The 16,142-nt window shown below is 46.5% G+C and overlaps 1 protein-coding gene across 6 annotated transcripts in view; it reads right to left on the bottom strand.

Annotated features, from left to right (window-relative positions):
* LYPLAL1 (lysophospholipase like 1) overlaps nt 1-16,142 on the bottom strand; it is a 90,860-nt gene that overhangs the window by 26,842 nt on the left and 47,876 nt on the right. The window contains exons 4-6 of one of the 6 annotated variants that reach the window (XM_089777453.1): nt 9,294-9,393; nt 3,940-4,055; nt 3,118-3,256 (exon numbers count right to left, since the gene is read on the bottom strand). The exons of 2 other annotated variants lie outside the window; for them this stretch is intronic. In XM_089777453.1, coding sequence (XP_089633579.1) covers nt 3,971-4,055; nt 9,294-9,393 — 185 coding nt within the window. In that variant the 3' untranslated portion in view covers nt 3,118-3,256; nt 3,940-3,970. Of the gene's footprint in view, nt 1-1,511; nt 3,257-3,939; nt 4,056-9,293; nt 9,394-16,142 lie in introns of those variants that run through there. 3 more of the 6 variants (XM_089777454.1, XM_075925212.2, XM_089777456.1) reach the window with 3 other exon arrangements.

The raw sequence follows: 16,142 nt of genomic DNA, 5'->3' as shown, positions 1-16,142 counted from the left end.
GCCCCCTGACCATATACATCACCACCCTGGCCCCCTTCGTCTCCCACCGTGGCACTCAGCTGACTTCTGCACCGCTCAGCCAGGCTGCTGCAAGGGAGCAAGTGGCGCAGGTGGCCATTTGGGCTCCGCGCTCCCCATGTAGCACCCCCGTGCTGGATGGGGACTGCAGCACCCAAACGGCCACTTGTGCCGCCTGCTCCCCCACGGTGGCCCAGCTGAGTGGCACAGAAGTCAACCTAGCGCCCCGGGCAGGAGGCGAAGGACATGACTCAGGCAACAGCGCCGCCCAGAGGGAACAGCCAGCATTTCAGCGTTACAGAGTCACAGACATTGGGCTACTAAATATATGATGAAACACTGACCTGCACAAAAAGTAAATTGCAGGCCACAAACAAGTAAAAAAAGCAACTTAATTTAGGTTTTCTTTTTCTTTGAGAAAGAGAGAGAGAAAGAGAGATAAAAACATTCAACTCATCCACCTGGGTGGGGGGGCATGGAGACTTGGGGCTTCCCCGCTGAGTGGGGCAAGCTGGCGCTTGCTGTTCCAACCTCCCGGGGAGTGCCAACATTTGCCATGGGCCAGATGAATTTAAGCAATGGCCCAAATCCAGCCCATAGGCTTCCCATTCCAGTTGTAACTATTCCTATTCTCACCATAATATTTGTTACGATTTGAGTTGCTCTCAGATGTCATCAAAAAGCCATAATGCCAGAATGAAAAGAGCCTGTCATCTCTCTTTGTCTCATTGCACCTGTCACCAGAATGAGTTACCACCCAATGTTAGTGCTTAACAAATTCCCATGACAGCAACTGTAGTAAGAGCAGAAAACGGTAGAAAAATAAAACTGATGCATCGTCATATTACACTTTAAAGAGACTACTTATCACAGATTGCAATTATGATTCTGCTAACGCAATGTTAGCTCAGCTGCTTCAACACACACCTGTTTCAACTTAATCTGCGACAATTAGGAAACATGGGGCAGCAAAGAGAAAAACTTTTCAGTTACTATTTCAAATAGCAAAATTTGTGTGCCATTTATAAGTTCTGTTTTTCAGAACAGACTGCTGACTTGCTAATGCCAATGAAATGAAATAACACAAAATATTTTTAGCAGCAGGAAGTTGTTACTTGCTACTGCCAATTACATGCCTTGTACTTCAATACTGACACTTTTTTCCTTTACTTACTCTTCAAGATAGGTAAAAGCTGGCTTACGGCTCAACACACATGGGTAGAAAGAAACTTCTCAGCCCCATGGAGTTGGCTGACCCCACTGAAGTCATAGCCAATACTGGCAGTGATTACTGTGACAGAGTATACAACAGTGTCTTAAATCTGCTCTTCAACAAAGGGAGAAGGAGGAGATTAAGCAAGAGACTTGGATGTATTGACTTTGGCAACACAAATAACTTGTCATGCCAATAAAGTTTAAAATTTGAGAAGAATTGGGGCAAAGGGAAAAAATACAAAGGAAAAAAATGAAATGAGAATAGATTTATCAAACACTGAAACAGGATTGAATCATTCAACATAAAATAATGGGGACATGAGGTTTGTTTATTATCACAATCATTGTTATTTACAGCTCTTTTTTAATGTACAGTCAGACTCAAGTGTCCTCGTTTTTTAGTTCAGACCCTGCAGGATTGTGCCTTAAAATATAATTGTTAACAAAAATATAAATCTCTACATACAGTCATCCTACAGAACAATTTCCCCCCCAGAAACAGGGTCAGAACCATCGTGGCATCTTTCACTTTATTAGGTCCTATTCCTATACACCCCCAAACAAACAAAAAAAGCAAACATGGCTTTAACAGATATTCAAAATAGATCCCAAATATCACCAAAATTACAGCACATAACAAGCATCAGTGCTGAGCCAAAAACAGCCAGTTATAACTTCTTTAAATATAATTAACACAAATATCAATACTGTTTGTAAAATGAAATACAACCTTGTACATAGTGTGTTTAACTTTAAATACTGTAAATTCATTTGAAGACAATGGGACTACTCAGTACACAAAGTTAAGTGCACACTTAGGGTATGTTTACACTACTCCCCTAGTTCGAACTAGGGGGGTAATGTAGTCATACGGAGTTGCAAATGAAGCCCGGGATTTGAATTTCCCGGGCTTCATTTGCATAAAGCCAGCCACCGCCATTTTTAAATGCTGGCTAGGTCGGACCCCGTGCCGCACAGCTACACGCGGCACGGACTAGCTAGTTTGGATTAGGCTTCCTAATCCGAACTAGCTGTACACCTCGTTCCACGAGGCGCACAGCTAGTTCGGATAGGAATACTTGCAATAGTTCGGATAAGAATACTTGCACAAGAGGGCCAGTGTAGACAGGGAAGAACTGTTTTGCGCAAAAAAGCCCCGATGGCTAAAATGGCGATCGGGGCTTTCTTGTGCAAAATCGCGTCTAGACTGGCCACGGATGCTTTTGCGCAAAAGCACTTTTTGCACAAAAGCATCCATGCCAATCTAGACGCACTTTTACGGAAATACTTTTAACGGAAACAATTTTCTGTTAAAAGTATTTCTGCAAAATAATGCCAGTCTAGACGCAGCCTAGAAGTAAAAACAGATTTACCAGTAGTTTAACATCATCCTGACTAGGTTGTAAGCAAGTTGTATGCAACAAGGGTCTATATGAAGTTGTATTTATACTTGTGAAATAGATGATGCACACTCTTAGGACTCATTTATATGAACAGCTAGCGTAATGTAGATCAGTGTGCAGTAGACATTCACCCCAGTTTTCTGTGCACTAACTGTCCATATGGATCATGCCACCATGCACTAATCATTCCCTATGGCCTTTGATCTATGCTGTTTCAAAGCAGGGTAGACCAAAGTGCCCTGGGGAACTAGTGAGGCAGCAGGATCCACATGGACATTTGGTGCATGGCAAGCTGGGTTGTATATTTACTGCACACTAGTCTGCTGTGCATTAACTGTTAATGTAGACAAGTCCTTGCTGTAAATAAACAGTCATTTCATTTATCCATTTGACACTGCTATCTCCTCTGGCAACATCTTTACAATCCAGGACCTCAATTTTTCAAGTTCTGTTTTGTGTAACTCATGATTAAGATTTGAAAAACTATGAAAAGATGTTGCTACGCCCAATGATTTTAACATCTTGTTGGTCTCTTCACCCCAGGAGTGCAGAACTAACTCATCAGCTGTTCCATGACACTGAAATAATTCAGGAAGGACATTTTCATTTTTCTGTAAAGCCTATATGGGGGAGGAGGAGAGGAGAAAAAAGTTCAAATAAGGATTTTAGAAGATGCTAATGTTGAACAAATATATGAAAAGTCTGTACCTAAAATTCCAATATGCTAAACAAGACCCATTTACAGCTGAACAAAAATCTATATGTAGCATTTGATCCTACAGAACATGAACAGAAATACTCATGTTGACCTGAATACTGCAGAATGGAGCCTGTGACCTTTATGCTCTGTCAGGCATTCTCGAAGACCAATACAGTAATGAAAGATCTTATGTAAGCAATATAAATGGAATGACACGAAGTGGGCTGTGCCCACGAAAGCTCATGATACTATCTACATGTTTTATTAGTCTTTAAAGTGCTACCAGTCTATTTGGGTTTTTTTTAAGTTTTTACTAAATAATTTGTCTAATGTGCTATACACCTTGGCATACTTTGCACAGTGCTATAGCAGTGAGACTGAAAAAGTACGCAAATAAACAATATGTAAAGAAAAAAGTTTCCAAATGTGTATTCCTTGATATGTTACTTAATGTTGTCAGTGCAGGATATTTCCTGGGGATTAATGATTACCTAGAGTTAATCAATTCCACCGCCTGTGAAGTATTGTGTTTCAGTTGTCTTTGCCTAATTATGTTTATCTTTTTAGATGGAAACTGTATGTACTCCACGGGCATTCACTCACCTGGTAAACAGCAGATGTCTTATTGAGAAAGCTAGAAAGAGCAAATACTCCAGCCACTTCTTGATGATACCTGTATGCTAAATGCATTGCCATGCCACCTCCCATTGAAAAACCTCCTAAAACATGATAAAAAAAAAAGACTGGAATTTAGTTATGTTTTGGTAATCTAACATCTAGCATATATAGCTATACCTACACAGACACACTAAAGCAGAATGGTACTATTTAATAATCCGCTTGTTTAATGGTTTCCACACTTGTTTGGGCATTGTAGGTCACAGAATCATAGAACACGAACTGGAAGGGACCTGGAGAGACCATCAAATCCAGTCCCCTGCCTTCACAGCAGGACCCAGTACCATCTAGACCATCCCTGATAGATGTCTATCTAACCTGCTCTTAAATATCTCCAGAGATGGAGATTCCACAACCTCCCTAGGCAATTTATTCCAGTATTTAACCGCTTTGACAGTTAGGAAGTTTTTTCCTAATGTCCAACCCAAAGGTATGTGTTTTATAGACAATGCAAAGCAGAATTCCAGTCTGTGGACAGGGCTGTCAATCCAGTGCATAAGGTGACTTATTTCATACACGGTCAGTCTAGCATTCATGAAGGATGCCAGCATATTACCATCACTGTACAAAATCACTCACCCCCATACGTGCCCCCCTCCAGTTCTACATGGATCACTTGGTAGGGTAAGAGAATTGATTACTCTCTTTACCCATTCAAACACCGATCTACCTTTTGAAAAAAATAAACGAGGCTGCCAATTTTTTTTTTAAATAATGCTAGACACTTGCTTGTTTGGAAACAGGCTCTCTGACCATCACACTCCTTTTCATGTACACAGCGTAGAAGGAGTTTTATTAGTGTATGTAGCTTAAAGATGACATTAAAAGTGAAGCAGCAACAGCTCCAGGGCCAGGAGCTGGCCTGCCTGTAATGGCAGCAGAACCAGCCCCAGGATCCCACTTAGTCGGCTAATCAGTTAACTGATTCATTGGGATTTTACATCCCTACTTAGTAAACCCAATTCTTTCAGTCTCCCTCTCAGCTCATGTTTTCTAGACCTTTAATCATTTTTGTTGCTCTTCTCAGGACTTTCTCCAATTTCTCCACATCTTTCCTGACATGTGATGCCCAGAACTGGACACAATACTTCAGTTGAGGCCTCATGAGTGCAGAGCAGAGCGGAAGAATGACTTCTCGTGTCTTGCTCACAACACACCTGTAAATGCATCCCAGAATCATGTTTGCTTTTTTTTTTTGCAACAGTGTCACACTGTTGATTCATATTTAGCTTGTGGTCCACTATGATCCTGATCCTTAGATCCCTTTCTACAGTACACCTTTCTAGAAAGTCACTTCCCATTATGTACATGTAAAACTGATAGTTCCTTCCTAACTGTACTATTTTGCATTTGTCCTATTTATCTAAAATCATTTATCCAGTTTGTCCAGATCATTTTGAATTATGACCCTACCCTCCAAAGCATTTGCATCCCCTCCCAGCTTGGTATAATTTGCAAATGTTATAAGCATACTCTCTATGTCATTATCTAAATAGTTGATGAAGATATTGAACAGAATCAATCACAAAAAATTATCACTTGTTATGCCCTTCCAGCATGACTCTAATCTATTGATAACTACTTTCTAAAACAGTTATCCAACCAATTACGCATCCACCCCCTATCTACATTGTATTTCTCTAGTTTATTGATAAGAAGGCTATGGGAGACTGTATCAAATGCTTTACTAAAGTCTAGATATACCACGACTACCACTTCCCCTTGTCCAGGCAGTTTGTTAACCTATGAAAGAAAGTTTTCAGGTTGATTTGACATGATTTGTTCTTTACAAATCCTTGCTGGCTATTACCTATCACCTTATTATCTTCTAGATAGTTGCAGATGAATTCCTTAATTATTTTCTTCATTATCTCTGCTGGCACAGAAGTTGAGATAAATAGTCTATAGTTTCCTGAGCTGACCTTCTTTCCTTTTTTATAGATGGGCACTATATTTGCCCTTTTCCAGTCTTCTGGAATCTCTCCCATCTCCCATGGCTTTTCAAAGATGATGGCTGATGCCTCAGATACCTCCTCACTTAGCACCTTGAGTATTCTAGGATGCATTTCATCAGGTGCTGGTGACTTGAAGATCTCTAACTTCTCTAAACAATTTTAAACGTCTTTTCCTATTTTAACTTCTGAACCTACCCTATTTTCACTGGCATTCACTATGTTAGATGTCTAATTGCCAACAACCTTCTTAGTGAAAAAGCAACAAAGAAGTTGTTAAGCACCTTTCCCATTTCCATATTTCCTGATATTGTTTTTCCTTCTTCATTGAGCAATGGGCCTACCATGTCCTTGGTCTTCCTCTTACTTCTAATGTATTTATAGAATGTTTGCTTGTTACACTTTATGTCTCTAGCTATACTGAGCTCATTTTATACCTCTGCCTTTCTAATTTTGCCCCTTCCTACTTTTGTCATTTATTTATATTCATCCTTTGTACTTTGACCTAGTTTCCACTTTTCATACTACTACTTTTTGATTTTTAGGTCATTCAACATCCCCTGGTTAAGACAGAATGGTCTCTTGCCATACTTCCTATATTTCCTATGAAGCGGAATAGTTTGCTCTTGCACCCTTAGTAATGTCCCTATGAAAAATGATCAACTGTCTTCAATTGTTTTCCCTCTTAGTCCTGCTTCCTATGGGACCTTACATACCAGCTCCCTGAGTTTACTAAAGCCTTCTTGAAATCCATTGTCCTTATTTTGCTGTTCTCCCTTCTACCATTCCATGGAATCATGAACTCTATCATTTTATTATCACTTTCACCCAAGCTTCCTTCAATTTTCAAATTCTCAACCAGCCCTTCTTGATTTGTTAAAATCAAATCTAGAACAGCCTCCCCCCAGTAGCTTTCTCCACCTTCTGAAATAAACTGTCTCCAATACATTCTAAGAACTTGTTGATGTCCCCCATCACCACCAGGTCCTGTGCTTTGGATGATTTTTTTAATTGTTTAAAAGAAAACTCATTCACTTCTTCCTGGTTAGATGGTCTGTAATAGACTGTTACCATGATATCACTCTTGTGTTTTTATCCCTTTTAACCTTACCAACAGACTCTTAAATCTGTTTTCTATGTCCATCTCAACCTCCAGTCCAAGTATATACATTTTAATACATAAGGCAATGCATCCTCCATTTTTTCCTGCCTATCCTCCCTGAGCAAGCTGTACCCTTCTATTCCAATCATGTATATTACCTGTGATACCAACTATGTCATTAACTAGTAACCAACTATGTTATTTACTAGTTTTTCAAGTTCTCCCTGCTCATTTCCCATACTCCTTGCATTTGTATACAACTAAGATACTACCACCTCGTTCTGCATTGTCTCCCCTTTAATCCTTGCTTTTAAAAGCCCATGCTTTTAATTTCCAACTTGAGACCCATCTCTCAGGTCTCCATGTTGTTCACTTGGATTATCACACACAACACTGAAGTTCAAAGGCAGCACAGAAAACTCAAAAGACAAAACAGAAAATCCCTCAACTGGAAATGCAGGTGTGTATGGATAGAGGGAGAGAAAGATGCCCTCTGAACATATAGATGTTACAGCTATTCAAAACTCACTTCTGTGAAACAACAATCTGTCTTTGCTGAAGTATGCATTATTAAGGGCCCAAAAAGAAGCTATTCCGCTGCATCAGAAAGATAGAGAATATAGCAAAAGACCGCCTTGGCTTAACCATGAGATCTTGCATGATCTAAAAATAAAAAGGGAGTCATATAAAAAATGGAAAGTAGGACAAATTACAAAGGATGAATATAGGCAAACAACGCAGGAATGCAGGGGCAAGATTAGAAAGGCAAAGGCACAAAATGAGCTCAAACTAGCTATGGGAATAAAGAGAAACAAGAAGAATTTTTATAAATACATTAGAAGCAAGAAGACGACCAAGGACAGGGTAGGCCCACTGGTCAGTGAGGAGGGAGAAATAGTAACAGGAAACTTGGAAATGGCAGAGATGCTTAATGACTTCTTTGTTTCGGTCTTCACCGAGAAGTCTGAAGGAATGCCTAACATAGGGTACGTCTAGACTACATGCCTCTGTCGCCAGAGGCATGTAGATTAGGCTACCAGACATAGGAAAATGAAGCGGCGATTTAAATAATCGCCGCTTCATTTAAATTTACATGGCTGCTGCGCTGAGCCAACAAACAGCTGATCAGCCTCTGAGGATAGAAAAAGAAGCAATGGGCTTAAACTGCAGCAAGGGAGGTTTAGGTTGGACATTAGGAAAAAGTTCCTAACTGTTAGGGTAGTCAAACAGTAGAATAAATTGCCCAGGGAGGTTGTGGAATCTCCATCTGTGGAGATACTTAAGAGTAGGTTAGATAAATGTCTATCAGGGATGGTCTAGACAGTATTTGGTCCTGCCATGAGGACAGGGGACTGAACTCGATGACCTCTCGAGGTCCCTTCCAGTCCTAGTATTTTATGATTCTATGATTCTCTCTACTGAGATCTAATCGCTTTCTCACCCACTTCCTCATGCCACTAAGGCATGCTCTCTTCCCAACTTATAAAAAAATATAGTGTATTACACCCCCAAAGGGTTATATGTTTACATCCATATGTATGGATAAACACATACACTGAACAGACAGGTGTGCATTGACCTTGTGTAAATGCAAGCACATTTTTATGTTTTAGAATCTAGACAAACGTGAACATTGAAAACTCATTACTAGTTTGTAAGTGATTTAATCTAAAATTTTGTACCCAGTTAGTCACACTCTGGCAAGATGATCTGCAATTACTCAGCTGCAGTCTTTGACAATGCAATCACCTTCTGTGTAGAAGAGTATTAGGTAATGGTGCTTTCATGTGGCATGTACTACTATGACAAAATGTAATACAAAGGACTACTTCTTTGAATTAAGTTTTCCATGGGAAAATCTGCACTTTATCACTCAATACCACAGTAGCGTCTGGGTAAATACTATATAGTAAATGCTTTGCAGACAGTGATTTCAATGAATATTTATATACAAGGGCAAAATGTTATGATTCTAAAAGGATAATATTTCAATGTAGGTCTAAGTTTGACATAATGCATAAAACATATGTTCACTGAAGGAATTATTTTTTAAACGATCTGAAATATGAAAATGAAAAAATAAGATATACACATAGTTGTTACATAAAATAAGATCTTGTAACCTACAACTTACAGGATACAAGCAAATGTAGCTGATAATTATATGGAGATTTAAGTACCAATTATCTCCGTGTAAGGAAAGCGAGAGTTACATCATTACTAACCAGATTATGTTGTGAGTATCCATCAAGATCAATGATGCAAGTTCAGCTGTTTTAATCTTAGACATGCAGACAGCTGATATATTCAAGACCATTCCATTCCCTAGTAGTAAAGGGATGCAATTGAAATATCTGAATAAGTCAATAGGTTCTACAGCAAAAGAGCTGCAGATATCACAGATTTTCTGTTATAATTATAATTTGAGAGATCTGTGGTTAGTACTTTGTAACTGTTAGTAAATATTGGTTTTATAATGGACTCCGCTTCATGTCAAAGACCATGATAAAAAAAAATATTCCCATGTGATCCTGATTCATCAAAGTATTTAACTGTGTGCCCTAGCTTTCAGTTTGTCAGTAATTTGATTGCTGTGAAAGAGATAACTCATATGGTTAAAATTACACTAACACCTATTAGGCCCCAATTCATCAAGACGTCTCCAAGCACCTGAAACTGAAATTTTTATTCAAGCTCATGTTTGAAATAAAGATTGCCATGATACACAGGTTAAGAAAACAGTATCTGTACATCTAGGAGTCATGCTTGAATTTTCTAAAATTGAAAGTTTTGCTTAAAAAGTCACATAAGGATACATACAATACATAATCAGCATTGGTCCAGATTTAGGTGTGCAAATTTAACAGTGCATTTTAGGTATTAGTGAACAAGTATTTGGGTACATCACACATGGAAAGTTTTACAGAGAGTTAGCATGAGAGGCAGCAGAGTGGGGTACCAAGAGGAAGCTGGTCCGTGAGGGGAGCCAGTTTAAAAACCAGCTCCCCTCACAGTCTGGCTATCTGTTGCCCCCACTCCTGCCTCTGCTACAGAGGCAGCAGCACGGGATAGCAGCAGCCCGTCCAGAGTGTGTGGGAGGGGAGCTCCCGGATCCGGTGTGAGCTGGAATTGAGCCGGGCTGCCTGCCCGCTTGGTTCCTAATACAATTTAAATGCATAGCAGAAGTGTGTCAACTTCAGGCACATTATTCATGTAGCTGAAGTTAAGTAACTTAGATTGATGGCCTGTGCTAGTGTAGACTAGGCTTGCATTTCTCATAAACATTTTATTCCCTCTTAAGGAAGATTAAAATTCCAATAACTGCTGCCATGTTTCAGTGGCAAGTAAATACATTCTTCCATATAAAGTTTATAAAAGGGCTTTAGGATTTTGCATAATGAGATGTTCTATATAAATGTAAAGCTTGATTATCCTTAAATATTTACATTTCACTGAGGCTGCTCCAAATTGATATTTTTGAATGAAAATCAGAACCTATTGTGCCTATTGAAATCTGGGAGGTGGGCGGGCGTTAGCCTGTCCACATCTAAAGGACCTCCCCCCAGCCTATGGGGAGGGACCACTGAGCCCAGGATACCAAGTAAATACTTGGAACAAATAAAAGGAAAACAGGGACATGTGTGAGGGTCAAAGGGCTAAAACAAGGGAACTGGAGGAGGACACCAAGCAGAGAACCCCGAACAGCTCCCACTCCCCGCCAAGGTCTTGAGAGAGCCAGCGGACGCCGCCCAGTGGAACTCTGCCCGGACACGTGAGCGGATACAGGAACAAAAATAGGCCCCATAGTCACAGGACCCTCCCTCAGCCAGCCTCTGCTCCCTTGTCTAATAAATTACCATCTTGGCGATAGCCAGGAAGAGATTGACCAGCAGGTCCCGCGACTTTGTGGGGCCTTGGATGGGGTGTGCATAAATTAACAAGTGAGGGGAGAAGTGCAGCCAGAACCTTAACAAAAGGTTCTAGAGGAGCCGAAAGAAGGGCTGTAATCTGGCGCACTCGAGGTACACATGCGCCAGGTTCTCCCTCTCGCCACAGAAGGGGCAAGTGTTTGGAATGGGGGTGAACCGCGCCAAATACACACCTGTGCTTACAGCTCCATGCAGGATTCTCCAGATGATATCCCCGGTGGGCCGCAGAACTAAGGTGGAATAGAGACTGTCCCACCAGGGCTCTCCACCCTCTATTGGTGGTAGGAGGTCCTGCCACTTGGTGTCTGGGCGGGACACAATGGTGGTGAAGTGGAAAGTGTGAAGCACGAGCGTGGACAGGTGACTCTTTGGCGTGCTTCAGAAGGAGACTGGCTGCAACGTGTGCAGCCGGCTTGGGTGACGAGGGGGAGGCGGTCGGGGAGGTACGTGGGGCTTAGGGCCGATGGATAGATCGGGCAGGCCGGAGGTGAGCGGGGTGCACCCTCTTGCAGGACCTTGTCGAGATAACCCCGACCGGTGGGCGGCAAAGAGTCCTTCATATCCTGAAGAAAGCGCCGGGGAGTACGTAGGGTGGAGAGCCCCATGCACATGCACACGTAGATGGGGATTGTGTAGCAGGGGCTCCGTGAGGAGGTCTGCCCCCATGGTGGTTCCCAAGGATCTGGTCGCCTCGAGCAGCTTCCAGGTCCAGAGGAGGTCCTGGTAGAAGTCCAGCAACTCAGAGAGGTCTCCTGGAAGACCTCTCAAATAAAGGAGCTGCCGGTCATATCAGAGCTCTCAGAAGTGGTGAAGGAAAGCGTGCACCAGCATGCTCCACGCCGGACTACCTGCATCAAATAGGAGCCTCTGCAGGGCCTGGAGGCGGAGGACACGAACCCGCGTGCGCAAACACGTCAGGCCCTGCCCTCCCTCCTCCAGGGGGAGACGGAGAACCCTGCAGAGACCCAATGCAGTCCTGGCCAGAAGAACTGCAGCAGCAGCTGCTGGATCTGATCCTGGAAACCTGGAGGCGGGACCAGGGTGCTGAGACGGTGCCAGAGTATGGACAGGACTAGTTGGTTAAGCACCAGTACCCTCCCGTGCAGAGAGAGGCACTGGAGCAGTCCTGTCCATCTCCGCAATTGCTCAGCCACCCTGGACTCTAAACCTTGCCAGTTCTCTGGCGAAGAGGGATGCGTGGCAGAGAGAAAAATGCCGAGATAGAGCAGCGGACCCGCGCTCCACCTGATGGCCTGAAGTGTGGGTTGGAGGGAGCTCGCCTGCCACCCAGCCCCTACCATGAGGCCAGAGCTCTTAACCCAGTTGACCTGGGCAGAGGAGGCCACCGAGTAGACGGCTTGGCAGGTCTTCACCCGTACCAGGTCTCCCGGGTCCTGGACCACAAGGAGCACGTAGTCGGCGTATGCCGACAGGACCAGCCGCATGTCTGGCTCACGAAGCACCAACCCCATCAACCTCCTGCGAAGACGACGTAGGAAGGGCTCGATGGCCAGAGTATACAGCTGGCCTGACAGCGGACAGCCTTGACGTACTCCCCGCCCAAAGCTGACAGGTGCGGACAGGGTCCAGTTGAGCTTGCCCAAACACTCTGCGGAAGCGTACAGCGCCTGGAGAAAGCCCACAAAGCGGGACCCGAAGCCGAAGGCCCGCAGAGTGTCCAGGAGATACCCGTGGGTCTATCCGAACGCCTTTTCCTGATCCAAGGACAGAAGAGCGAACAACAAACCATCCCTACACCCTAGCTCTAGGAGATCCCGGACCAAATAAAGGTTTTGGAAGATGGTACGTCCCAGGACGGTGTGGGTCTGGTCTGGATGGACCATGTCCGCCAGCACAGACTTGAGTCTCAGGGAGATGGCTTTGGTGGCAATTTTATAGACCATGCTGAGGAGCGAGATGGGTCATCAGTTCCTCAGATCACGGAGGTCCGCCTTCTTGGGCAGCAAGGCGAGCACTGCTCGCCTGCACAATAAAGGGAGGACCCCACTCTCCAAAGACTTGGCCCAGACCGTGGCAAGGTCCGGGCCGAGGACGTCCCAGAACACACGGTAGAACTCCACGGTCAGCCCGTCCATGCCTGGGGATTTATTGGTGGGCATGAGATGGAGGGCTTTCGAGAATTCGGCCAGAGAGAGAGGCAGCTCTAGCCGGTCTCGGTCGCCTGCGCTGACCGTCAGGAATTCGTTCCAGAGGACTCTGCGTCGGTCAGATCCAGCTAGAAAAGGGAGGTGTAGAAGGCGCGAGCCCTCTCACGCATCTCCACCGGATCCGAGAGGGGGGCGCCATCATCCGCCAGAAGGCAAACTATGTGCTTTTTCGCCCCCCTCTTTTTCTCCAGCGCGTAGAAGAAGCGGGAGCCGCAATCCATCTCCCTAAAGAGGTGGATGCGGGAATGAACAAAGGCACCCCGGGCCCGAAAGTCGTCGAGGGCCCGAAGTTCCTCCCGCTTCTCCCGGTACGTTCTGTAGAGGGGTGGATCTCTGGGGCTGGTGGCCAGCCGCCTCTCTAGCTCTAAAACCTCCCATTCCAACTTCTCTATCACCGCATCCCTCCGCTGGCTGGCCCCCTGGGTGTAGTTGCGACAGAGGAGCCGTGTGAGCACCTTCCCCACATCCCACCACAGCCACGCCGAGGGAAAGGCACACCGCCACCCGCACCAGGCCAGCCAGAACTCCTGAAAGGATGCTACAAAGCCCACATCCTCCAGCAGGCTGTTGTTAAAATGCCAGTAGGTCGGCTCTGGCCTCTCCGAGGAGAGAGAGGCCGTCACGGCCACCAAGTGGTGGTCCGAGAACGGGGCCGGCCGAATGCTGGAAGAGTGGGCTCGAAAGAGATGATGACGTCAGAGATAAATGCGGTCCAACCGGGAGTGAAACAACTGTTGACCCTCCACCCGGACGAAGGTAAACGCTGCATCCTCGCCCGGGTGGAGGTCACGCCAGACGTCCACCAGGGAATGTTGGTCTACAATCTCCCTGAGGACGTCTGTGGCAGCCGGAGACCACTCGGTCCCCGTGTGGTCCCATTCCTCGAGGGTGCAGTTGAAATCCCCGCCCAGGACCAGGCACTCGTGAGGATCCAAAGAGCCGAGGAAGGCAGCTGCTCGCTGGTAGAAGCAAAGCCTCTCCGGGCCGGATGTCGGGGCGTAGATGTTAATGAGATTTAATGTTTGCCCCTCTACCCGGACCCGGAGGAGCAGCAGGTGGCCTTGCACAACCTCGGCAGCCCCCAGCACCTCAGGCCGCAGCTTCGGGGAGAACAGGGTCGCCACCCCAGCTTGATTGGCCAACAGGTGGCTGAAGTACACCCTGTCTCCCCACTCCGGCCGCCAGCTTGCTTCGGCAGCCAACGCGGTATGGGTCTCCTGCAGGAAGATGACACAGTACTCCCCCTCCTGAAGGAAGGAGAGTACCCGACACCTGTGGAAACCCAGCCTGCAGCCCCCAGTGTTCAGAGTGGCAATGACGAACGGCAGCATCGAGAGGGCTGGGGAAGATCCTCACTGGCAGGAGTGCTGACAGTCCCCATTGGGCCCCGCAGCAAACGGTGACCATACCCAAATGTAAACAGGGCATCACGGAAGCCGCGGGTCCGTTGGTAGGCCGCAGCCTCCCGCCACCCAGTCCCTTTACCCTCCCACAAAATATGCCCTTATATTCTGGAGGATGAGATGGAAATCCCCCCAGCGCTGAACGGCGAGAGCCACTTTGTTCTTGGAGCCACGAATGTCCTCCAAGAAGCTGCGCATCTCGCCCCTCAGCACGTCGGGTGTCGGGGCCTCGGGCCAGACCCCTCCGCGTGCCCCGCGACCGACTGATGCGGGAAAGCAGGTAGTCTGAAGTCCCTGCTGGGATGACGACAGTAGTAGTGGCGGATGGAGAACAGCCCCAGATGTGCTGGGAGCAGGAGAAACAAAAACTGCCTCCCGGGGGCCAACGTCTGAGCTGAACGTGGCAGTCCCAGGGGTGGCAGTAACAGTGTAAGGGGAGGAAAAGAGGTCAGGGAAGGGATCAGGGAAAGGAGGAAGAGGAGTAGGGGGAGGAAGAGGTGGGAAATTAGAAAAAAGACAAGGAGGAGGGGGAGCAGGAAGAGGAGTGGGAAATTCGGTTGGGAGAGGGGCTGAATAGGGAGCAGGAGTAGGGTTTGAAGCCTCAGCGGCAGAGGCACCGAGTTGCAGTATCTCCTTGCAGGGTGAAGGATCGGTGGCAGTGGTGGGGGAAGTTAGTGTCTCCCCAGCACCAAGCTCTAGCACCACTAAGAGTGCAGCGCTGGAGGCTCCAGCGCCAGGAGTAATGGGGAATGACGGGAACTTCCGCCCGCTAGGATCCCCCAGGGGTTCGGTGGCCGAAGTGCTGCCGATGGCTGGGCAGTTGGTTACACCCTGGGACAACCCGGAGTTCAGGGAAAAGGAAGAGCGGCGGGCTAGAAGGGGAAGGAGAGGCCAACTGTTGTCGCTCCAAAGCATGTTGATCCCCCTCTGAGGCAGCCGTGGTTAATCGTAAGGCCCCTACCTCTTGGGAGAGGAAGGCGAGCCCGTTGCCTGCCACCACGTGGTCACTCTTGTTGGCAGTAGGGTCAGCGGTCACCCTCACAGTGGAGGTGGGGATGGTGGGAGCATCCCCTGTGGACACTCCTTCTTGCAGGGACTCTGGGAGGGAGGCATTTACCCCTTCCACAACCGCCGCAGCCACCTCAGCTGCCTCATGGCACTGTGAAGTGTCTGGGGGCTCAGAGGGAGGGATGGCTCCGACGCCCACCCCTAAAGGCACGAGGAGGGTATCTTCCCCTTCAGTAGGTGGGGTGGAACATCGGGCTTGTTTGCGGCGCCTCCCCATGGCAACCTCCCAGCCCTCAGAAGAGACTTGGGCTCGATTAGGGGAAAAGCCAGGGGACAAGGACAGCGGTGGGGGGGGGGGCGAAGGAAGACGGGGGCTGGGCAGCTGGGGAAGGGGAAACCTCCCCGACGTAGGCCCCGTCCGAGTCCCGTCTCTGACCCCACCATCCTCTCCTCCGCAGGCCCGGCCTTGCCGTTTTTGGTGGTGGCAGTGGCACCCGCACGCTCGTCTGGGCCTTGCAGAGCCCGAGCGGGATTGACAACGGTCATGGCTAGAGGAGAGGTGACCC

The sequence above is a fragment of the Pelodiscus sinensis genome, chromosome 3, assembly GCF_052426305.1.
Source record: "Pelodiscus sinensis isolate ZL-2025 chromosome 3, ASM5242630v1, whole genome shotgun sequence".
In the NCBI taxonomy this organism is placed as follows: Eukaryota; Metazoa; Chordata; order Testudines; family Trionychidae; genus Pelodiscus; species Pelodiscus sinensis.
Note: the sequence above shows the minus strand (reverse complement) of the source record. Positions and strands in the feature narration are given on the sequence as shown.